Source organism: Papio anubis, chromosome 4, assembly GCF_008728515.1.
Source record: "Papio anubis isolate 15944 chromosome 4, Panubis1.0, whole genome shotgun sequence".
Classification (NCBI taxonomy): domain Eukaryota; kingdom Metazoa; phylum Chordata; class Mammalia; order Primates; family Cercopithecidae; genus Papio; species Papio anubis.
Genome location: NC_044979.1, coordinates 93,578,053 through 93,595,915, shown reverse-complemented (window position 1 = coordinate 93,595,915; position 17,863 = coordinate 93,578,053). Strand labels below are relative to the sequence as shown.

Here is a 17,863-nt window from a genome sequence, read left to right as displayed (position 1 = left end):
TACTGGCAAAGGGGCATGAGACAGAAAAATCAGTTAAAAGGCTATACTTTTCTTGGGGTTAGCAGCCATGCTCTTTTCTGTTACAGCAAGGGTCTAGCCCAGTGCTCGATTACTTACTAGTCAGTTATTAAATTTATTATGTGCAGAATAGCACGGGCTAGAATTTGAGTATAAATATAGAAAGAAGCATGTTTTTGCCTTAGGGCCTTTGCATTTGCCACCTTCAACCTAGAACATTTTTCTCCTCATTTCATTTGATTGTCACCTGAGAACATTGAGTTACTCACATATCCTTTATTCCCTTACTCTTAATTTTTTTATGTTATTTGTCACTGTCTAATTAAAAAAAAAAGTAGATACTCTTGAAGGGTTTTGTTTGTTTGTTTTTTGAGATAGAGTCCCGCTGTGTTGCCCAGCCTGCAGTGTAGTAGCACGATCTCAGCTCACTGCAGCCTCCACCTCCTGGGTTCAAGCAGTTCTCCTGCCTCAGCCTCCTGAGTAGCTGGGATCACAGGTGCCTGGCTGATTTTTTGTATTTTTAGTAGAGACGGGGTTTCACCATGTTGGCCAGGCTGGTCTCGTACTCTGGACCTCAGGTGATCCGCCCACCTCGGCCTCCCAAAGTGTTGGGATTACAGGTGTGAGCCACTGCGCCTGGCTGGAAGAGTTTTATTGTCTCACTTTCATTGCTGTTTAAAAGTAATAATTGATGTTTTTTTTTTTTGTTTTTTTTTTTTTTTTGAGACGGAGTCTGGCTCTGTCGCCCAGGCTGGAGTGCAGTGGCCAGATCTCCGCTCACTGCAAGCTCCGCCTCCCAGGTTTGCGCAATTCTCCTGCCTCAGCCTCCAGAGCAGCTGGGACTACAGGCGCCCGCCACCTCGCCCGGCTTATTTTTTTTTTCTATTTTTAGTAGAGCTGGGGTTTCACCATGTTAGCCAGGATGGTCTCGATCTCCTGAATTAAGGGTTTTCTTACTTTTTTTTTCTTCATTTTAAAATTTGGAACTGTAAATTGGTGCTAGCTAAAATGGGAAATATCAACTCTCCTAGTGTTATTATTCACCTATTGTGTTTCATAAGGTCTTCCCTCTAGTTTTATTCCTGTATTCCATATCCTCACTTTGTAAAATCATGCAAAAAGTTTTTGCTTGATTACTTAACAGAAAATTGGTGATCTGGTTCAAGTAGGGAATTACTGAGGACAGTTAGCCGTATTAACAATGGGTTATTATTGAGCTGAAAAAAAGTAGAGACTCTTGAAGAGTTTTGTTTTGTTCTGTTCTGTTTTGTTTTGTTTTGTTTGAGATGGAGTCTTGCTCTGTTGCCCAGGCTGGAGTGCAGTGGTGTGATCTCAGCTCACTGCAACCTCCACCTCCTGGGTTCATTGAGTACCATATAGAAGGTATTTTATATGACTGTCATCACTGCTGGTCTGTGTCAGTTAAGGGTGGGTCATGTGAATGGTAGGTAAGAATTTGTTGAATTAGTTTTTTTTTTTTTTTAAGACGGAGTCTCACTCTGTTGCCAGGCTGGAGTACAGTGGCCTGATCTCAGCTCACTGCAACATCTGCCTCCCAGGTTCAAGTGATTCTCTTGCCTCAGCCTCCCGAGTAGCTGGGATTACAGGCATGCACCACCACACCCAGCTAATTTTTTGTATTTTTAATAGGGACAGGGTTTTATCATGTTGGCCAGGATGGTCTTGATCTCCTTACCTTGTGATCTGCCTGCCTTGGCCTCCCAAAGTGCTGGGATTATAGGCATGAGCCACTGTGCCCGGCCTGTTGGATTAGTCTTACAGGCAAAGAAAGGACTGCAAACAACTGGGAATTAGAGGAGATGAACTAGAAAAGCAGCAGTAGACAAGTGAGATGTTATAGAAAGTATCAATAAGTAAAGGCTTAGGCTGAGTGTGGTGGCTCATGCCTATAACCCCAGCACTTTGGGAGCACAAGGAGGGGTGGATCACTTGAGGTCAGGAGTTTGAGAGCAGCCTGGCCAACATGTTGAGACTCTGTCTCTACTACAAATACAAAATATTTGCCAGGTGTAGTGGCACAGGCCTGTAGTTCCTCAGGACGCTGAGGCAGGAGAATCACTTGAACCCAGGAAGTAGAGGTTGCAGTGAGCCAAGATCAGGCCATTGCACACTCCAGTCTGGGTGACAGAATGAGATTCTGTCTCAAGGAAAAAAAAAAACATAAAGACTCAGAAATGTTAGCAGTTTTGGGCCGGACACAGTGGTTCACACCTGTAGTCCTGGCACTTTGGGAGGCTGAGGTGGGTGGATCACAAGGTCAGGAGTTCGAGACCAACCTGGCCAACATGGTGAAACCCCATCTCTACTAAAAATACAAAAATTAGCCGGGCACGCTGGCAAGTGCCTGTAATCCAGCTACTCGGGAGGCTGAGGCAGGAGAATCACTTGAACCTGGGGGGTGAAGGTTGCACTGAGCCGAGACGTGCCATTGCAATCCAGCCTGGGTAAAGAAGTGACACTGTCTCAAAAATAAAAAAAAAGAAAAGAAAAGTTACCAGTTTTGATGGGCCATTTAGGTGGTGGTTGGATTAGTTTAGCAGATGCTAAATTGCAGCAGGCTAAAGAAGGATCGGAAATGGAAATGATGCTTAGCAGTGAGGGGAATGTAGAACTTTATGGGCCAGGCACACTGGCTTAACTGGGGAGGCCGAGGTGGACAAATTGCTTGAACCCAGGACTTCAAGACGAGCCTGGGCAACATGGCAAAACCCGGAAAAATATAAAAATTAGCCAGGCATGGTGGTGCAGCTCTTTGGGAAGCTGAGGTGGGAGAATTTCTTGAGCCCGGGAAAGAGAGGCTGCAGTGAGCTGAGATCACACCACTACACTCCAGCCTGGGCGACAAAGAACTATATGGAGAAAGTAGCGGAAAATCAAAAAGGATTTTGTTTGTTTGTTTTTTGAGATGGAGTTTCGCTCTTGTTGCCCAGGCTGGAGTGCAGTAGCACGATCTCGGCTCACTGCAGCTTCCACCTCCTGGGTTCAAGCGATTCTCCAGCCTCAGCCTCCTGAGTAGCTGGGATGACAGGCGTGGGCCACCACGCCCAGCTAATTTTTGTGTTTTTAGTAGAGACGGGGTTTCACCATGTTGGCCAGGATGGTCTTGATCTCTTGACTTTATGATCTGCCTTCCTCGGCTTCCCAAAGTGCTGGGATTACAGGCGTGAGCCTCTGCGCCCAGCCTGTTTTTTTGTTTGTTTGTTTTTGTTTTTAAATAGAGGTGTGGAGTCTTGATGTGTTGCCTGGGCTAGACTTGTCCTCCTGGGCCCAAGTGATTTTTCTTGCTTCATCTTTCATGTAGCTGGGAACATAAGCACACGCCACTGCACTTAACTAAGAATCGAATGATTTTATTTATTTATTTATTTTGAGACGGAGTCTCGCTCTGTCATCGTGCTGGAGTGCGGTGGCATGATCTTGGCTCACTCTAACCTCCGCCTCCTGGGTTCAAGCGATTCTTCTGCCTCAGCCTCCCAAGTAGCTGGAATTACAGGTGCCCACCACCACGCCTGGCTAATTTTTGTATTTTTACTAGAGACGAGGTTTCAACATGTTGGCCAGGATGGTCTTGATCTCTTGACCTTGTGATCTACCCGCCTCGGCCTCCCAGAGTGCTGGGATTACAGGCATGAGCCACTGCACCCAGCCAGGATTTTATTTTACAGCAATAGTTGGGTTTTTGTTTTTTGGTTTTTGTTGTTGTTTTTGTTTTCTTGAGTCTCGCTCTGTTGCCTGGGCTGGAGTGCAGTGGCCGGATCTCAGCTCACTGCAAGCTCCGCCTCCCAGGTTTATGCCATTCTCCTGTCTCAGCCTCCCGAGTAGCTGGGACTACAGGCGCCCGCCACCTCGCCTGGCTAGTTTTTTTGTATTTTTTAGTAGAGACAGGGTTTCACTGTGTTAGCCAGGATGGTCTCGATCTCCTGACCTCGTGATCCACCCATCTCGGCCTCCCAAAGTGCTGGGATTACAGGCTTGAGCCACCGCACCCGGCCCCTTTTGTTTTTTTTTTTTTAAAAGAAGATGGGGCCTTAACGTTTTTGTAAGGTTAGGTGAAAAGGGTGAATGTAGAGGGGCTTGACTGAGAACAAAGTGGAAGATGTGGTGACTTAAGTGAACCGGAGGAAGGATACCCTTTCCTCAGAAACAAGGAGGAAGGACCTCAGAATAGTTAGGAATACATGTATACTTCCTTGGAAGAGGGAAGGATGTTAGCCATTTTGTTTCAATATTTTTACCTAAATGTATTTCTCTCAAAGGTCGAGGTCAAGGAGGCATTCTCATAGACGTTACACTCGATCCAGATCCCACTCTCACTCTCATAGGAGACGATCTCGAAGTCGATCATACACACCAGAATACCGGCGGCGAAGGAGCCGAAGCCATTCTCCAATGTCTAACCGGAGAAGACATACTGGCAGCAGGGTATGTGGTTTATAGAAGTTAATGACTTATTTTCTCTTTCCTGTGTTTAGTCATAGCATGTCTTGCTTTTAGGAGAGCTTGGCCACTGTTTAGGAGTGATACTCTGGAAACATCCTTAATAAGCTGCTTTAGCTTTCAAAATAAAGGAAATACCACCATCTTTCATAAGCTTACATGTTTTATGACGAAGAATGCAAAGGGAGTATATTTTCTTTTTTTGAGACAGAGTCTTACTATGTCTCCCCAGCTGGAGTGCAAGGGTGCAATTTCGACTCACTGCGGCCTTAGCCTCGCGAATAGCTGGGATTGCAGGTGTGCGCCACCACACCCAGCTAATTTTTATATTTTTAGAGATGGGATTTCACCATGTTGGCCAGTCTGGGTCTCGAACTCCTGACTTCAGGTGATCCACCTGCCTTGGCCTCCCAAAGTGCTGGGGTTACAGGCATGAGCTGCCGTGCCTGGCTGGGAGTATATTTTTCTTTTCATGACTTTTGAGTAAAAAGGAGATGAAGGCTGGGCGCGGTGACTCACACCTGTAATCCCTGCACTTTGGGAGGCCAAAGCGGGTGACCTCACTCCTGAGGTCAGGAGTTCGAGACCAGCCTGGCCAACATGGTGAAACCCCATCTCTGCTAAAAATACAAGATTTAGCCAGGCGTGGTAGCTTTCGCCTGTAATCCCAACTACTTGAGAGGCTGAGGCTGGAGAATCCCTTGAACCCGGGAAGTGGAGGTTGCAGCAAGCCGAGATTGTGCCACTGCATTCCAGACTGGCCTTGGCGACAGAGTGAGACTCTGTCTCAAAAAATAAAGGAGATGATATTTGAGAAGAAATATGTTCCAAGAATTCAAGTGAAAAGCATAAACTGAGTTGGAAATACTGGGATATGTTCAGAGTTTTATGATGGGGTAAGGGGGTCGAAGAAATACTAAAAACTTTTTAGTAATCATAGCTAACACTTTTATTCAGTACACTTCAAGCTCTTAGTATTTCTGTGAGGCAAGTTATTGAGTCTTGGATATATGACATTGAAGGACTTTTGGTTTTGGTTTAGTTTTTGCTAACTGGCGGTCTAGATTTCAACCAGGCAGCCGAACTCTGAAGTTTTTAGAGCATGTTTGCATGCCGTGCTATACTTCTCCCACAGGATACTAACTTAAACTGGTGGAGCATGTCATTATTTAATGTTTTGAAATCTGTAAATTTATTTCAAAATCTGGATTGTGGGAACACTGAAAGAATATCCTTGCTAAAAAGTGAAAATGGGCCAGGCATATTGGCTTATGCCTGTAATCCCAACTACTTGGGAGGCTGAGATGGGAGGATTCCCTGAGCCCAAGGAGGCCAAGGCTGCAGTGAGCCGTAATCGGGCCACTAAACTCCAGCCTAGGCAACAGAGTGAGACCCTGTCTCGGGGAAAAAAAATAAGAAAATGGAGGAGAAGGGGTCTAAATCAACAATTACAGATGAAGTCAGATTAAGTACAAATCTGTAAGGGATGTAAAGCATTTGAATAAACAAGAAAGATGGCATTAAACTGTTTTTTTGAGATGGAGTTTTTCGCTCTTGTAAAAAGTAAAGATTCCTGTTCAAAGAGATTTTCCTCCCCATCTAATTAGAAGTAAATAATAACTTCTCTTAGAAGCAAAATTTGTTCAAAGCCCTGTGCTAACATTCTTAAATATCTGCTAGGCCAGGTGCGGTGACTCACGCCCATAATCCCAGCACTTTGGGAGGTCAAGGTGGGTGGATCACCTGAGGTTGGGAGTTCGAGACCAGGCTAACCAGCATGGAGAAACCCCATCTCTACCAAAAAATACAAAATTAGCTGGGGGTGGTAGTGCATGCCTGTAATGGGTAGTGTATACTGTGAATGGGTGTAGCTGCTTGGGAGGCTGAGGTGGAGGTTGCAGTGAGCCAAGATCGCACCATTGCACTCCAGCCTGGGCAACAAGAGTGAAACTCCGTCTCAAAAAAAAAGAGTACTAGCCGTAATAAAAAAAAATCAATGTACTTTATGTTCTTAGCTCCCACAATTTAGCCTAAATATTTGCCCTAACATGCTTGTACAGGTCCAAATAAGCATTAGGTCATAGCCTGTTCCTCTTCTTTATTTAAAGGTGTTTTTACCTTTCTCAACATTCCACAAGTTACTTCCTCCTTCCTTTGTTCTCCTGCCTTTGCCTCTTTTAAAAAGTTCTAAGTTACTAGCCAATCAAGACAAATACAGAATGTGAAGTCCCGTTCCAACCAATAAAAAACAGACACAACAGTAAGGTAGACATATCAGATTATAAATGACCCTGTTTCCTTTGTTCAGTGTACTCTTGTGACAAAACTGCTGACAAGTGTACCCTTTCTCCAGAAAATAAAAATGGCCTTACTAAAAAAATGTATGTTCAAGTGGTACTTCTTTACGACACCGAGAAACAAACATTTCTAACACTCTTGTCACCTAGGCTGGAGTGCGATGGCGCGATCTTGGCTCACTGCAACCTCCACCTCCAGGATCCAAGCGATTCTCCTGCCTCAGCCTCTGGAGTAGCTGGGATTACAGGCACCTGCCAACATGCCCGGCTAATTTTTGTATTTTTAGTAGAGATGGGGTTTCACCGTGTTGGCCAGGCTGGTGTCAAACTCCTAACCTCAGGTGATCCACCCGCCTCACCCTCCCAAAGTGCTGGGATTACAGGATTTTTAGGATACATTATGAACGTTGCTGGGCTGGAGAGTAAGAACATTTTAATTCAGGCAATAGACAGAAAGCATATCCCAAAGAAGTCCCTGGGTGTATTGTGAATTGTAAAATACGGCTCATCTGCTCTAGTTTTCTTAAAATCTTACCTCTAAATTACTAGAAACAATATATTTTTTGTGTATTAGATGAGGTGTTCTAAACAAAGTATTTCTGTTTCTTTAGTTTTGATTTTAATTTGGAGTTTTAAACAATATTTTTATTCAATAGGCAAATCCAGATCCCAACACTTGCCTTGGAGTGTTTGGCCTCAGTTTGTACACAACAGAGAGAGATCTTCGTGAAGTATTTTCTCGATATGGACCATTGAGTGGTGTCAATGTGGTTTATGATCAGCGAACTGGACGATCTCGAGGATTTGCATTTGTGTATTTTGAGAGAATAGATGACTCAAAGGAGGTAAATTTGTCTTTTATATGCCTCATTATAGTACTGAATTAGTGTGAAAAGTTGATTAACAGACTTTTGTTTCTGTAAACATTGCATCCCTTTTTCTTTCTTTCTTATTTATTTATTTTTTAAGATAGGATCTTGCTGCTGGGTGCGGTGACTCAGGCCTGTAATCCCACCACTTTGGGAGGCCAAGGCGGGCGGATCATGAGGTCAGGAGGTCGAGACCATCCTGGCCAACACGGTGAAACCCCGACTCCCCTAAAAATACAAAATAGCCGGGCGTGGTGGCGGGCACCTGTAGTCCCAGCTACTCGGGAGGCTGAGGCAGGAGAATGGCGCAAACCCAGGAGGCAGAGCTTGCAGTGAGCCGAGATCGCACCACTGCACTCCAGCCTGGGCGACAGAGTGAGACTCTCTCAAAAAAAAAAGAGAGAGAAAGAAAGCCTGATTATTAATAGAACTTCTAGATATATACAAATATATATATTTTTTAATTTAGAAGACAGAAGGTCTAATAAAACTAAAAGTATTAAGCTTCAAATTCCTTAAAATGCAATTTTATAAATCAATTACTATCAACTTTTAGTAAAGAGTAAGCGAGCCTAGGCCAGGTATAGCAGCTCACATCAGTAATCCTAGCACCTTGGGAGGCCACGGCAGCAGGAACAGTTGAGGCCAGAAAGAGTTCCGAGACCAGCCTAAGCGACACAGCAAGACTCCCTGCAAAAACTTAAAGCAAGCCTAACACTTCCTTTTTAACACCTAATATGTTAGAATAGCACTATTTCAAATCATTGACATTGATTAGCGACAGAGCGAGACTCCGTCTCAAAAAAAATAAAAGATAGGATCTTGCTGATTTTGCTTTGTTGCCCAGGCTGGAGTGCAGCCTTGACCTCCTGGACTCAGGCAGTCCTCCCACCTCAGCCTCCTGAGTAGCAGGGACTACAAGCGTGGGCCACCATGCCCAGATAATTTCTTGTTGTAGAGATGAAGTCTCACTATGTTACCCAGGCTGATCTTGAACTCCTGGCCTCAAGTGATCCTCCCAGAATGCTGGTTTTACAGGCATGAGCCATCATATGTGGTCTGTTCTGTCCTTTCTAATTTTGACCTGATTCAAACTCTGCCTCTCAGTGTTAACAATTGGAGTGACCACAGTTTCACTTTTTTCAGTTATGCTCTCTGGTATAGGCATATCCTAATTGAAATCTGGCTGTGTAAAGTTAATGGAAAAAGTTAAAAGTAAATGGAAAAAGTATATATGTGTAAGTGTTCTCTTTTGAATAAGCCATAATGATGCTCCAAATAGGTGATTACGTTAACTTTAAAAATAATTCTGGGATGTTTAGGTTTGATATGTTTAATTTTGTGTCTATAATGAGGAAGGAACCTTGTTTTTCTGTTCTCTAAATGTTCATGTATCAGTCTGTTCAATAATTGAAAAATACTACAAGGAAAGAATTGATAATTTTTTAATGCTGTTCTTGTCTAACAATGAACTAATCAATGTCAATGATTTGAAATAGTGCTATTCTAACACATTAGGTATTATAAACGAAGTGTTAGGCTTGCTTTAATTTTTTGCGGGGAGTCTTGCTGTGTCGCTTAGGCTGGTCTCGGAACTCCTCCTGGCCTCAACTGTTCCTCCTGCCTTGGCCTCCCAAGGTGCTAGGATTACTGATGTGAGCTGCTATACCTGGCCTAGGCTCGCTTACTCTTTACTAAAAGTTGATAGTAATTGATTTATAAAATTGCATTTTAAGGAATTTGAAGCTCAATACTTTTAGTTTTATTAGACCTTCTGTCTTCTAAATTAAAATATATATATATATATTTGTATATATCTAGAAGTTCTATTAATAATCAGGCTTTTTTTTTTTTTTTTTTTTTGAGACAGAGTCTCGCTCTGTCGCCCAGGCTGGAGTGCAGTGGCGCAATCTTGGCTAGTACTTCAGTTTTTAATCATTTATGTCACAGGCAGTTTAATGCCTTAATTTGTCAGTATTATGACTTTTTTTTTTTTTTTACTGTTACATATTTGTGATTTATATATATTTCTTTTCTCAAGAGATAAAGGTATCAATTTAGAAATACTAGGATATCTGAGCTGAAGTAAAAGTTGCAAAGTGCAAGCCAGAACACAGTTTTTTTCTTCTTACTATTTTTTAATATGAAACATGTTTATCTCTTGATTCCACCTCTCCCCCTTCCACTTCTGGATAAAGCTAAAATGGCAGGCTGGGCGTAGTGGCTCGCACCTTGTAATCCCAGCATTTGAGGAGGCTGAGGTGGGTGGATCACCTGAGGTCAGGAGTTCAAGACCAGCCTGGCCAACGCAGTGAAACCCCGTCTCTACTAAAGTACACAAATTAGCCAGGCATGGTGGCATGTGCCTGTAATCCCAGCTACTCAGGAGGCTGAGGCAGGAGAATTGCTTGAACCTGGGAGGCAGAGGTTGCAGTGAGACAAATTCGTGCCACTTCACTCCAGCCTGGGCAACAGAGCAAGACTCCACTCCATCTCAAAAAGAAGAAAAAAAAAAAGCTTAAATGGCAACTTTAAAGACAGGAGCAGTTACTTAGTGGCAGGTTTAGAAGTTCCTTTTAGTTCACTAGGTGACAATGTGTTACTTAAGGATTGGGTTGACTAGGCTTGTCAGCTAAATCGCAGTTTCTCTTTTCAGTTGCCTAGGCTGAATCCTCAGCTAACACAGGCATGTTGTATGGTTTCTTCTCTATGGCTGAGACTGCCTCCAGTCTTTAGGGACAGGCAATCTGAAGTGATTTGATTTTTTTCTTGTTTCTGTTTTTTGTTTTTTGTTTTTTGTTTTTTTTGTGATGAGGTCTTGCTCTTTGCCCTGTTGCCTAGGCTGGAGTGTGATGGCACGATCTCAGCTCACTGCAACTTTCGTCTCCCAGCCTCAAGTGATCCTCCCACCTCAGCCTCCAGAGTAGCTGGGACAACCCCAGTGCACACCACCATGCCCGGCTAATTTTTGTATTTTTTGGTAGAGACAGGGTTTTGCCCCATTGCCCAGGCTAGCCTCAAACTCTGGACCTCAAGTGATCTGCCCTCCTTGACCTCCCCAAAGTGCCAGGATTACAGGCATGAGCCACTTCAGTTGGCTAAAGTGATTTTTTTTTTTTTTTTTTTTTTTTTGAGACAGAGTCTTGCTCTGTTGCCAGGCTGGAGGGCAGTGGCACAATCTCGGCTCACTGCAACCTCCGCCTCCTGAGTTCAAGCAATTCTCCTGTCTCAGCCTCCTGAGTAGCTGGGACTGCAGGCGCACGCCACCACACCCAGCTAATTTTTGTATTTTTAGTAGAGATGGGGTTTCACCATGTTGGCCAGGATCGTCTCGATCCTGACACCTCATGATCCGTCCATCGTGGCGTCCCAAAGTGTTGGGATTACAGGTGTGAGCTATCACGCCCAGCCTAAAGTGATTTTTAAGATCATTTTAAAATTTGTGTCCTTTATTAACTAACTTCTCCCTGATTCTGAAAATTTCACTGAAGTGTCAAAGTTGTTAGAGTGCATGTGGTGAAGATAATAATACAAGCTCCTCACCCTGTTTTAGTAAGAAGTACTTAGAGGTTTTGTGTGTGTTTTGGGGGGCAGTGCTTAGGATGGGATGAGGGGAGATCAACTTTGATTTTTGGAACTTCAAATGGAAAATGTGTTAAATTTTTGCAGCTTTGCTTTTACAGACATTTATGTGATGTAAAGTTCTTTTTAAAAATTGAACCGGGTGTGGTGGCTCATGCTTCTAATCCCAGCACTTTGGCAGGAGGATTACTTGAGCCCGGGAGTTTGAGACCAGCCTGGGGAAACGTAGGGAGACTTGGTCTCTACAAATATATATGTGTGTGTGAGAGAATAGGAAAAAAATTGTTCCAGAAACAAATAATACTCTAAAGAGTTGTTTTCAAAGAGACATCTCTTGATCTTCAAGAATTAGGCTGTGCAAGGTGGCTCATGCAATTTGGGAGGCTGAGGTGGGAAGGCCACTTGAGGCCATGAGTTAAGGGACCAGCCTGGGCAACATATCCAGATCTTGTCTCTACAAAAATAAATGCTTGCAGGCCGGGTGTGGTGGCTTATGCCTGTAATCCCAGCACTTTGGAAGGCCGAGGTGGGCGGATCACGAGCTCAAGAGATCGAGACCATCCTGGCCAACATGGTGAAACCCCGTCTCTACTAAAAATACAAAAAATTAGCTGGGCATGGTGGCGCATGCCTGTAATCCCAGCTACTTGGGAGGCTGAGGCAGAAGAATCACTTCAACTCAGGAGGCAGAGGCTGCAGTGAGCCGAGGTCACGCCATTGCACTCCAGCCTGTGCAACAAGAGCGAAACTTGTTCTCATAAATAAATAATAAAATGCAATCCATTGAATGGAATACTATTTAGACCCCTTCTCTACCAATAATTTTTGTTTTAATTAGCCAAGCATGGTGGCACAAACCTTGTGGTTCTAGCTACTTAGGAGACTAAGGCTGGAGGATTGCATAAGCCGAGAAGTTTGAGGCCACAGTAAACTATGATCTTGTCACTGCCAGCTTGGGCAACGGAGTGAGACCTTGTCTTTTGTTTTGTTTTGTTTTTTAATGACCTTTAGTTTATAGGGCACTCTTACAGAGAAATATTTGTGGATACATAAAAATTGTGTAGCTTTTATTAGTTTATTATACTTTTATTAGTTCAGTCTCAGTAAAAGGCTGAAAGGCATTACCATAAATTTGTTCTTGTCTATTTATATCATCATTTCTTGACTGCTCACTGAGTCTTGTCAGTATACTAGACTGCAAACTAAAGGATAAGATTGGGGGCAGGTTATAAAAAGAACCTGTATAAAGCTTAGCAAACCCTTTTTAATGTTCTGAAGTCAGTCTTTATAAGTGAAATCGCCGGAAACTAGAAAGTATGAAATAGTAGTCTACCTGGGCAACCTACAAAATTAGCTTGAAAAGACTTCAGTCTCCGCTCCCCTGTTGATCTCATAGAATGGGGAATGGGAATTGAACCAAAACTGGAATATTATTTGGGAAAGTTTATTAACTACTGTTTGTTGATCTCATGGAGTGGGGAATGGGAATTGAACCAGAACTGGAAAATTATTTGGGAAAGTTTATTAACTACTCTTTCTGCTGAGTAAATTAAAATGTGTTCTGGACATTGTTGAGGTCTAGAATTGTCTATACAGTGCCCTGTACAAGCTACATTGCTGTCATTTTCAAAATCAGGAGTTTATTTGGATTACAAATACTTTGTGCTTAATTTTAAGTAATGATTACTTCAAGACTGGTGAATTATACATGACTTTCTGTGCCTGTTCTTTCTAGGCTATGGAAAGGGCAAATGGAATGGAGCTGGATGGTAGAAGAATTCGGGTGGATTATTCTATCACCAAGAGAGCACACACACCAACACCAGGCATCTACATGGGCAGACCAACTCAGTAAGAGTTCAAGTTTCCTAAGCTAAACTATGAAATCCACCAGAAATATGTGCAAAATTTTGATTACTCAGAAAAACTTTTTTCCTATAATTAGAATTGATTTTGGCAAGGGTGTGGGTTTGAGACATGGTCTCACTCTGTGACCCAGGCTGGGCTGCTGTGGCGCCATCTCAGCTCACTGCAACCTCTGCTTCCTGGGTCAAGCAGTCCTCCCACCTCAGCCTCCCGAGTAGCTGGGACTTACAGGCACGTGCCACCATGTCCAGCTAATTTTTGTATTTTTTGTAGAGATGGGGTTTTGCCATGTGGGGTTTTGCCTTGTTGTCCAGGCTGGTCTTGAAATCCTGGGCTGAAGTGATCTGCCCGCCTTGGCCTCCCAAAGTGTAGGATTGCAGGTATGAGCCACCATGCCAGGAGAGAGTTGAAAGTTAAATACATTGTTTTTTGTGTATTTCAGAGGTAAGATTTCACTATGTTGTACAGGCTGGTCTTGAACTCCTGGGCTCAAGCAATCCACCTGCCTCAGCCAGTCTTTTTATTTTTACATACATATGTTTGAGCAACAGGATAAATTAAAACTATCAAAAGTGCATCCTGGCTTTTTTTTCCCCCCAGCCTGGCTGAGCTCTTTGTACTGTACAAGCAGAAAAATTACTGAATACTAGAAAAATATCATAGGCTGTTTAAATATTGATTCTCTTTTTGTTCTTATGTGATTTGGGGAAGTCTCTGTGTTTAAGACTGATTTTATTGGTTTTAGCATTTGTAAAAAATATTAAAAGATGCCACAGTAGGCCGGGCACAGTGGCTCAACACCTGTAATCCCAGCACTGGGAGGCCAAGGTGGGTGGATCACTTGAGCCCAGGAGTTTATGACCAGCCTGTACAACATGGTGAAATCCCATCTCTCCTTAAAACATACAAAAATTAGCTAGGCATGGTGGCATGTACCTGTAGTCCTAGCTACTCAGGAGGCTGAGGTGGGAGGATTGCTTCAACCTGGGAAGCAGAGTTTGCAGTGAACTGAGGTTGCGCCTCATAAGCTAAAGAATAAAATTGGAGGTAGGTTATAAAAAGAACCTGTAGCACCTTGTGAGCAACCTTGGCTCACTGCAACTTCTTCCTGGGCCAAAGCAATCCTCCCACCTCAGCCTGTGAAGTAGCTGGGACTACATGTGCATGCCGCCATGCTAATTTTTTTGTTTTAAAGAGAGAAGGACTCTCTTAGAGCAAGAGGTCTCATTACATTGCCTGGGTGGGTCTTGAACACCTGGGCTCAAGGGATTCACCCACCTTGACTTCCCAAAGTGCTGAGATTATAGGCATGAGCCACTGTATGCCATCCTGATGTGTAGTGGCTCACACTTGTAATCCCAGCACTTTGGGAGGCCAAGGCAGGCAGATCACTTGAGGCTGGGAGTTCAAATCCATCTTGGGCAACGTGGCAAAACCCTGCTTCTACTAAAAGAAAAATACAAAAATTAGCCGGGTGTGGTGGCACACACCTGTAATCCCAGCTACTCGGGAGCTGAGGCACAAGAATCACTTGAACCTGGGAGGCGGAGGTTGCAGTGAGCCTGGGCGACAGAGTGAGACTCTAAAAACAAAAAACGTAAGTAGGGGTTTTGATAATGTTTTTAAATATACAACCCTCCTGGCTGGCTTGTGATGTTCATTGGGCAGGCGCAGTGGCTCACACCTGTAATCCCAACACTTTGGGAGGCCGAGGTGGGTGGATCATGAGGTCAGGAGGTTGGGACCACGGTGGAACCCTGTCTCTTACTAAAAATACAAAAATTAGCCGGGCGTGGTGGCGGGTGCCTGTAGTCCCAGCTACTTGGGAGGCTGAGGCAGGAGAATGGTGTGAACCCGGGAGGCAGGGCTTGCAGTGAGCTGAGATCAGACCAGTACACTCCAGCCTAGGTGACAGAGCAAGATTCTGTCTCAAAAAATAAAAATAAAATATACAACCAAAGGCAGTATTCACGGAGGTATTTCTTGGGAATAAAAGAAGGAATATAGTCATTCCTTGGTATTCTCTTTGGTGTCCAGAGTTAGTTACTTTAAAATTCTTGGTGTTTATTGCCTTTTAGTCACAGGGATACACCTTTTATTCATTTATTTCTTTATTTTACCAGTCTCATTTAGCAGTAGGGATGCATATTAGCATTTTTATACTGCTGCTCAACACAGTGTTTCATCGTTTCAATTTGTTGAAAAGGTTTTGATGATTTGGGCAGTGCATTAATAGAAGAGCAATTAATAGTTTTGAGAGTTTTGTGAAGTCCTTCTTGGTTATGTATGTAGTGAATAAGGCAAAGCAGAATACCATGGGAGTCAGTAAAATGAGATACGGAGGCAATTTCTGATGAAAGGGATGTTCTTTCTCACTTTTCTCTTTTTTAAGGCATTCAATTTCTATTAAAGTGTCCTGGAAAATAGTCATTCACACTAATGTAGAATTTTTACATTTTTCTGCAGTAGTGGTGGTGGTGGTGGAGGAGGAGGCGGTGGTGGAGGTGGAGGTGGTGGCAGACGTCGAGATTCTTACTATGATAGAGGATATGATCGTGGGTATGACAGATATGAAGACTATGATTACCGGTACAGGTAATGTTTTAACTTGAGCTTTCTGTTCTAAATTAGATGATAGTAGTGTTTGGCACTTTTATGTTTGATACATATGAATAAAAACTTGATTTTTAAAATAGATCATATATGACGCTTTGGGAACAGAAGTTAGCAATCTGTATATGCCAGTATTTTGTTGTGCTCTATACTTTTCTGGTCTCATTGGCACAAAGAGAACTTAATATTAAGTAGTTATCACCTTAGGTACATTATTATTTTGAATGATGAGGAATTTTTATTTTCATCGGCCTCAGTGGAGTGATTATGTAGTATGCTAAGTAATCTTTCATTTCTTACAGAAGACGATCACCTTCTCCTTATTATAGTCGATACAGATCACGATCAAGATCTCGTTCCTACAGCCCAAGTATGTGAACTTTGCTTTTGTAGCATTAAAAACCTGATTTCTAATTAATGGCTTACTTCAGAATATTAGAGTATAAGGTGGAAGGTGGCAGTTAATAGTTGGAAAAATATTAGGCAAATTAAACTATAATTGTTAACTTTTTTTTTTTTTTTTTTTTGCTTTTTCTCTTTTAGGACGCTATTGATAACGGAATGGTTGCAATTAAGGACATTTTTTTCCTCTTTGTTTTCTTTTTTTTTTTTTTTCCTGAGACTTCCCCAAGCTTTGGATTCTTCCTACTCCTTAAGAAAAAAAAATCTTTGATTTAGCATCTACACTTTTGTCAATTGTGTTGCTGTTTTCCACCCCTTTTAATTATACTCTTAAAGATGTAATTGTTATCATTTTGAGCAGTTAAACATCTTGAGTATAAAAGAACCCCAATGTTATGCTTTGTAATTTTTTTTTTTTTTTTTTTTTGCTTTTACCTAAACTTCTAACTAATCAAATAAGGAAAGAAACTGTCTTTTTAAAGCTTATTTTGTGTTAGATACTGTATTAGAGATCTGCATTTATCATGAACTCCTTTTTTTAACTTTATTTTCAGGAAAGTAACACATGAAGTAGTTCAGTCGTGTCAGGATTGTCTGGGGTGGAATGGAACAGTCAAGTAGTTGAAAGTTTTTTTTTTTAGGGATGGAAAGTTTGTGAACTCCTGTAAAACATGCTGTATTTGAAATACATCTGTTAAAACTTAAAAACTAAAGTGTGATTTTTGTGTTATTGTTAAATTTATTGACGTTTAGTCCCTTAATCAGTGAAGGACAACCCTTATTTATTACCTACAGCAGTTGTATAATTTGCTGTTAGAAATTCTGATATTGGGACAGTGGATAAGCAGGTTATCATATAGCATAGAATTCTTGAAAGATACATGTGGGGAAAAGTAGTCTCAAATAAAAGCTAATTTCTTTGAAAATGGGATTGTCTCTTTATTGTGGTATAATGGAGAAATATGATTGATTGAGGAACTGGTCCTTTTCCCTCACATCCCCCCAGTGCATATTTATATGAAAGTTTACCCATCCTGAGTTTTAATTTCCCAATGTTTCTCATTTTTAAAAATATTTTTTCTTACACCAGAATGTTATTTCTTGTCTTTTCTTTGGTTCTTTTAAAACCCTTGTTTTTCTTCTCTTTTGGAGGAGACCAAGTTGTAAATATTGAGAATATTCAGTACTAGCACCATGCTGAAGGAAAGATAGGTAGCTAATACTTCTTTTTTTTTTTTTTTTTTTGAGACGGAGTCTCGCTCTGTTGCCCAGGCTGGAGTGCAGTGGCCAGATCTCAGCTCACTGCATGCTCCGCCTCCCGGGTTCCCGCCATTCTCCTGTCTCAGCCTCCCGAGTAGCTGGGACCACAGGCGCCGCCACCTTGCCCAGCTATTTTTTTTTTTTTTTTTTTGAGACTGAGTCTGGCTCTGTCGCCCAGGCTGGAGTGCAGTGGCCGGATCTCAGCTCACTGCAAGCTCCGCCTCCCGGGTTTACGCCATTCTCCTGCCTCAGCCTCCCAAGCAGCTGGGACCACAGGCGCCCGCCACCTCGCCCGGCTAGTTTTTTGTATTTTTTAGTAGAGACGGGGTTTCACCGTGTTAGCCAGGATGGTCTCGATCTCCTGACCTTGTGATCCGCCCGTCTCGGCCTCCCAAAGTGCTGGGATTACAGGCTTGAGCCACCGCGCCCGGCGCCCAGCTAATTTTTTGTGTTTTTAGTAGAGACGGGGTTTCGCCGTGTTAGCCAGGATGGTCTCGA

General features: G+C 42.7%; 1 protein-coding gene across 9 annotated transcripts in view; it reads left to right on the top strand.

Annotated features, from left to right (window-relative positions):
• TRA2A (transformer 2 alpha homolog) overlaps positions 1 to 17,031 on the top strand; it is a 28,748-nt gene extending 11,717 nt beyond the window's left edge. For 6 of the 9 annotated variants that reach the window (XM_009203233.3, XM_009203234.2, XM_017956166.3 and 3 more), the window contains 6 exons: positions 4,296 to 4,461; positions 7,430 to 7,618; positions 12,960 to 13,075; positions 15,557 to 15,685; positions 16,006 to 16,073; positions 16,247 to 17,031. In XM_009203233.3, the coding sequence (XP_009201497.1) occupies positions 4,429 to 4,461; positions 7,430 to 7,618; positions 12,960 to 13,075; positions 15,557 to 15,685; positions 16,006 to 16,073; positions 16,247 to 16,257 (546 nt within the window). In that variant the 5' untranslated portion in view covers positions 4,296 to 4,428 and the 3' untranslated portion in view covers positions 16,258 to 17,031. The remainder of the gene's footprint in view (positions 1 to 4,295; positions 4,462 to 7,429; positions 7,619 to 12,959; positions 13,076 to 15,556; positions 15,686 to 16,005; positions 16,074 to 16,246) is intronic. The other 3 variants (XM_021935096.2, NM_001168888.1, XM_021935097.2) reach the window with 3 other exon arrangements.
• The last annotated feature ends 832 nt before the right edge of the window (positions 17,032 to 17,863 follow it).